At 32.9% G+C, this 7065-nt stretch overlaps 1 protein-coding gene across 2 annotated transcripts in view; it reads left to right on the forward strand.

Moving 5' to 3' along the window:
- Positions 1–2473: 2473 nt before the first annotated feature.
- LOC128183838 (1-phosphatidylinositol 4,5-bisphosphate phosphodiesterase eta-2-like) overlaps positions 2474–7065 on the forward strand; it is a 35270-nt gene continuing 30678 nt past the window's right edge. Inside the window, exons 1-2 of one of the 2 annotated variants that reach the window (XM_052853039.1) lie at positions 2474–2599; positions 2753–2937. In XM_052853039.1, coding sequence (XP_052708999.1) covers positions 2895–2937 — 43 coding nt within the window. In that variant the 5' untranslated portion in view covers positions 2474–2599; positions 2753–2894. Of the gene's footprint in view, positions 2600–2752; positions 2938–6611; positions 6665–7065 lie in introns of those variants that run through there. The other variant, XM_052853058.1, reaches the window with a different exon arrangement.

Here is a 7065-nt window from a genome sequence, read left to right on the forward strand (position 1 = left end):
GTTATGAGTTCGAATTATCTGGAAATAGTTGGAAAATAATGCGATCTTTTTTTGTGTGTTTGCTTTGCAGTTCACGATTTCGCGTTGACTTCTTGTTTATAAATACACCGAAAAGCATGCGACATCACGTGATAATGAGTGTTTCAATCCGGAGCGTTTACTGTCAATACCGAAATTGAATAATAACATGAATAATAAAAATAATGAAATTGAATCTATATTAAATACTTTTAAATTTTTTTAAATTGTATTACTTACAAAAAGTGTATTGTATAACTTAAATAGATTAAGCATGGGAAAAATACAAACTTGAAAATAAAATACGACATATGTATTGTTACTTTTAATATGGTTCGGTTGTAAAAAATTAAATTCATTTTAAAAAGGAAAATGGATGTTTAAGTCGATCGGTCGTCTGATGAGAACAACTTAAATATTAAGCTGCATTCTTGACTAAAATTGCTCATTCTATGAGTACAATACTTATTATCAATATTCGTTTTAATGAAAAAGTATATTTATAAGCAGGGACGTATATGTATATATATATACACCCCTGTTCCTTATCTCAGCGAGATTCGTCCAGACTGAAAATTTTTGACGGACGTCTGTTCAGTCCCCACGAATCTCGCTGAGATTACCCTGTTCCAAGTTACAGTGCGACAATTTTGAGAATCTAGCGCACATCTTATTTTGGGCTTCCAATATTTAAGTTCAAATAATTATTAGTGTTTTTTTCAGCTCGCCGTAACCTCAGTGAAACTAATCAGGGTTTCCGTGCATTTTGCAAAGCCGACATACATGTGGTTGCCAGTCATTGTTTACCATTTGCCTGTAAATGCGCATATACAGAGAGAGAGAGAGAGAGAGAGAGAGAGAGAGAGAGAGAGAGAGAGAGAGAGAGAGAGAGAGAGAGAGAGAAAGCACTTTTATCTTCATATTTGATATATCACTCTACAATTTTAATTAATTACTACAAATACTTCCGGAATTGTTCTATTCAGAAATGATAATGCACTTGTCACGGTGTGAAATTCAATCTTTCGGACTATTTTTAATTATTGTGTAAATTAACTTTTTCGGACTTTGTGTTAATTGTTACAAAAACTTTTCATCTATTTCGACAACTGTTTTATAAACGTTATAAATTCCGCGCAGCATTAATCCCACCTGAGGCACAATCAGTGATGGACAGCTAATCTTTTAATTGACTTCTGTTTATGTTTATTGACACTTGATCTTTCATCTTATTAATCCTTTTATGTAAAATGTCATGATTTACTCGATCAATAGCTGTTTGATAATTGATTTACTTACATCTGTATTATGTTAATCTTTATTGTGTTATTCCATTGTTCATTATATATTATGAATTGTAAATTACATGTATAGGAGTTGGAATCAGACCTTCGGTGCTGATGCATACCAAACTCACGTAAAAGTATATTTCATGTAAAGTCTATATTAAAGTCTGAAAACTAAAACGCGTGTTGGCTTGTTGGAGGTTTCATGAGGATGGGTCCACCAGTATTAGTCAATACGGGAGATAGCCCCCCGTAATACTATCACCGGGAAAAATATGGCGTTTCTATATATCCGGCGACAATAAGACTAAAATGCTCTAGATGTTAAAAAGCACTTTATTTGAACTTTAGGTCGGTATGGGTGATTTCTGGGAATCCAAAAACTACACCCGAACAATCCGAAACCTAATTCCTCTCTCTCGACAATGGTGTATTATATAAATAGTGCCTGTTTGGGAGGGTAACAGTTGAAATTGACACCCCGAGAAAACCATTGTCAACCGACGCTTCGCGTCGGTTGACAATGGTTTTCTCGGGGTGTCAATTTCAACTGTTACCTTCGCGTCGGTTGACAATGGTTTTCTCGGGGTGTCAATTTCAACTGTTACCCTCCCAAACAGGCACCATTTATATAATACTGAATGTCTTTTTTAAAATTTTTAAGAAAATTTTACTGCTTTTATATAGGAATAACGTGAATTCTACAGCGAACCGTACGCGCATAATTTTCGCGCATGTAACATTTTTTAATGTTACCCGTTGCCAAGTGCGTTGCTAACGCTGAGGGTAATAGTAAATATTATTAACTGCGTCTTAACCAATCAGATTTCAGTATTTAACATGAAAGTATAACAAAACACAATATAAATAAGAATTGAAAACAATAGAAATAAGCACTTTAGCACGAGTGACATATGTCATAGAGTAAAACTTCAATATTAGTGAGTCAATTAAATCAAAGGTGAGGTGTAAGAGTTGATAAAATAATTAAGCAATTATAACTAAAGTGACTTATTGTCTTGTACAAAGAGAAAGGTATATTTATGAATAGATAACAGTTACTCAAATTTCACTCCATGATAATACTCTCATAAACCATAAACATGCCTGCGCCATAGAATGAGGAAGTTAAAGTTTCATCTAAAATAATTTTTAAAGGATTCTTAAAGGTACAATTAAAAATATTGATGTAATATCACCCCTTTCAAGAGGAATGTGTTGAACTATCCTTTATGCAAGCTGACTGTATATCGTGTGATCGCGCATCCATGTCGCAGAAAAAAGACGAATTTGAGGTACGTACATTATACTCATCCTTATTTCAACCAAAATAAAATTAAGTTAGGATGTTCAATTTTTAAGTGCACTTCAAATTTACTTCGTCTTTGCGTTGATTACTATCCTATACTTTCCCCATTAAAAAAAGTTTGTTTTCTTTTTCGGGTCAGTTGCTGTTAGAAAGGCCGTGGGCTGGAGGGCGTCACGCTTGACTGAGTTGGGAACCGTCTGATATTTTTATCGCGGAGCGTATGGTGCAAACAAGGTGGCTTGGAATATTTCGAGGTCTATTTACACCAGGATCTGTTTGCTATGGAGGCGCGCAGAGCGAACGGAAACGCAGGAAAAGTTAGCAGTAAGTTCAGGATTTATTTATATGTATCATCGTGCAAGATGAAAGACAAATTGATGATTTTAATCTTTAGATATTGGAACTTTTGCTTGGGCCGTTATAAACTCTTATGTCAATGACCATAACAGAATAAGGGCCAAACATTTTAAAGACCCCAAGTTAAATGTCAGAAAAGGGATTTTATTTATTCCGTAAATCACGGCACAGAGGGAGAGAGAGAGAGAGAGAGAGAGAGAGAGAGACTATCAACTTTTATGGAAAGGTTGTTATTCTGTTGCCTGGGGCTTAGAACTGTGAATTCCTGAACACCTTTTGTAAGTTTACCTCATTTGACGTAATGATAGATAAGATTTAAGAGTTTTGCTGTTTTGGTTGGGGATCAAACCATGCAAAAGAATTGTATTGCACTGCATGTGTTAAAACCAAACCCCAATATCATATGTGTAAATACGAAATAATGAAGAAACAATTAATAATTATGTTAAATGCCAAGGGAAATCAGGGGTAGTATGCTCAACAAGTGTATTTACAGAGTTCTCAACAATTAATTCACATAAAAATTACACTCTGCAAGTGGGGGGGGGGGGGGGTTGTCTATACTGATATTTTAACTGTTTAATGCAGAGGTTATTGTAAATAGGAGTAGTGGCAAGGTTTTAAAAAGTAATGTTTTTATTTCTATCAAACAGTTGAATCCAGGGCATTTGTTTATTGTACAGATGGGCAATGTATTATTGCAAAGGGGTAATACTTAGCTGTATTGATTGCAGAGTATTTTATCTATGACAGCCTGTCGGAATAATCTTTAGGAACAGAAAAACTATTTTACAAATTAATATTGTTAACCTAACCTGACACTTCATTTGAGTCGAGATTAAAAGTTGGTTAGGGAGGGTAAGAGGGTGCTTTTGATAGATCAAGAGTTAATATGTTGAGATAGATGAATTATCTTTGTGATATTTAATATTCAATTATCAGCATATTTCACAAATAATCAATATGTAATTGAATAACTTAATTAATTACCGGTAATTGATTTTAATACCCAGTGGCTAACGCTTTAATTTTTTTTACTAGATCTAAATTGTAGTGTCAAAATGTAATATACAGACTTAAATTTTAAAAAAATTATATACATTTTTTTCAGTCCATTCATAAAATACATCTAATGCACATAAAATTTCAAATTTGCAGCAAAAAATACAACATGTAGGTACATCTTTGTAACTGGTAATTAACACCGCATTGTGTCAAATTACAATTAACTGGGTAAATTAAAGCCTCTACAAAAGTCAAGCATCTATAATAGATGTGTTTTATAAAAAAATTAAAACAGATCAGATGATTAATGCCATATTTGCGAACATTGACACATGTCTGTATATCAAACTCTGAGACTTTTAGTCTGTCTATGTTGAAATTAAAAGGTTTGGCTCTCCCATTACCAAACGTGTGGTCATTTGAAGCTTCAATAAAAAGTATTGGTACTTTGCACAGTGCTTTGGTATATAACCATCTGGGCATGGATGAAGGCTTCAATTCACTTCTTAAAAGTACGGTTACCTTTCTCCACCAAGTTTATTTTTGCCCATTTCACTTACAATAACCCCACCTTCAATCAGCAATTTAAAAACAGGGCCAATTCAATTCAATATACTTAATTGATACTGAGGAAATGCACTCTTCTGTTGAATTTGTAGAGTTGCAAGTTCAACTTTAAACAGTTATAAAAAATAAAAAGATTGCGCTGGTAAAAGGTGTCATTCATACTCTTGTTGACCGAGCTTCACTGAACGTTTTGATATTTCGTGAGCAGAAGATTCATGATATTAAAAAACCTTCATTAATGTAGGGGGTGTAAATTCGTAATTTAATGACGCCCCCAATTGAGAGGGTCACTCTCAATCTCTCTTCAGCTCAAGATCTCACTAAAGTGAAGAGAAGATATGACAGTGTCTTTTTAGTGTGACACACACACAGGTTTCTTGAGAAGACAGAGGATAGCTTTCTTCATTCAAGAGATTTAAACTTTGATATGATTGCGCTGGTATAAGGGGTGCACATATTTTACCTTTACGGTGAATGTATGTATTGATAATATAACTATACTATTTCTTTTGACCTATATTAAATATTTCGGTTAGGAACAAGGGTTTAAAAGGTTATATTTTCATGTTTAAAAACATGAATAATTAGATGTGTATGTTGAGATTATTCTCCATATTATATATACTAAGTGTGCCATTTATATAAGTGAACTTATTATTATTATTTTTTTGGTTATATTAAAACTATTTTTATTTATCTTTGCTGATATTTTCTATAAACTCTCAATTAATTGCCAAGTCTATCAACATTGGCTGATAATCATGTCTGATGCTATTGCATTACTGCATGTATTAAGTCTATCCAACTCCCAGCTGTCATAATCATGATAGCATTATATACATTACTACATGAGCCGGCTGTCTTACTTAGTTAGTATAACTCAGGCCTTATGTTTTACAGTTCTTCCCAAATATCAATAGCTGATGTCCTAATATCAATATTTACATGGGTATTAATTGACATATCATAATACATGTATTGGATATACTTTGTGTGTATCAGCTGTGAAGAGGGGGAGCAGGTGTGTCATAATGGTGTTCAAGGAGTGTATCAACTGAAATACCCGGTACTAGTTATACTCAATACGGTATTGCAACAAAGTGCATGCAAATTATGCATATACATGTAACTGCATAGTCAAGGACAGGTTGTACATATGTACAGTAGTTTAATTATTTAGCTCCCAGGCTTTATTAAGTAGCTGCAGAACTGCATGTGACCCTACTAAACCAAAAATGGATGGAAAACTTTAGTAAAATCAAAAATGTATGAATTAAAAACTTCAGCTTATCTTACTCAGGCAAGTCCACCAGACTTAAACTTTTGGTTAGTAGATTAATTGTGAAATTAATTTTTGTTTAAAAGTTGTCGGAAATCTAGATAGAGTACAGTGACTTTTTTGTCAATAGTTTTTCAGGTATGTTCAAACCAAACCAGTTTTTCAGGAGGACCATCCTTATATATTTGTATTTGTAGCTAAATCCTTTCATGATTGTGTTTTTATGCTTTCAATTAGTTTCAACTAATGTTTCACTGTACCTTGTCGAGTACTTTACAAGCAAACTACTACTAGGAAGACTAAATGGCATACCTTTTTTAAAAACAATCTCAGGTTTTCAATTCATTTGGTGAAAAAAATTATGTACCAGGTAAATCCCATTTTTGTTTTCAGTTTGAAAGATACATGTTTGTAATTATGAACATAATAAAATCGTTCCACTTTATTGGTCCTAACTCTTTGCAATCTTGGTTATTATGTAATATGCTTGCTGTCATTTCAATTACATTTATATCATTGATTTTAGTTCTTAATTACTTCAAGATTAATAATATATTGTGAAATATTTTTTTAAAAATGCTTTTGTTTACCGGTATAATCTTCTGGTAAATGAATTGTATACATGTAGTTATAGATAATGACTTATCAGCTTCATGCTGAGCTGTATGTATATGGTCAAATTCAATCAGATTCATGGAAGTGACTTGTACTGATAAAGTATGTACGATAAGGGAAATCTCTGATCTTTATATTTAAATAGTATAGTCAGCTCTGACAGGTCAGTGTAAAATAAACATAACAGACTGATCAGCATAATGAATAGCCATGGAGCCGGTCCAGAAAGTAAGTCCTATATATACTAGTCTGCTTGTATGGAATATATATACAGTACTTTATTTATTTCTTAACTGTTGGAGCAAAATATACAATCAAACAGTGTTGAATCAGAATAATTCACAATAGCTGATTGATCTTTATACCGGGTATGTACATGTGTAGATAATTATTTATTTGATTTAAATTTAGAGGTGAGTCTAATTACATTTTTGAAGAAAAAAACCATACATGTTTGCAAAAATATTCAAAGTTCTTGAAAAATCAAAATCTTAGCTGGATGTTCTATTTGTCAATTTTATATACACCTGTCAGAATTAAGAGAGATTCACTAGATGTGTGAAGTAAGGACATGCAATGTATGTACCTTGGGTATGTGTGTCTGTGAGAGGATTAAATAAACCATTGCA

Source organism: Crassostrea angulata, chromosome 1 (genome assembly GCF_025612915.1).
Source record: "Crassostrea angulata isolate pt1a10 chromosome 1, ASM2561291v2, whole genome shotgun sequence".
Classification (NCBI taxonomy): domain Eukaryota; kingdom Metazoa; phylum Mollusca; class Bivalvia; order Ostreida; family Ostreidae; genus Magallana; species Magallana angulata.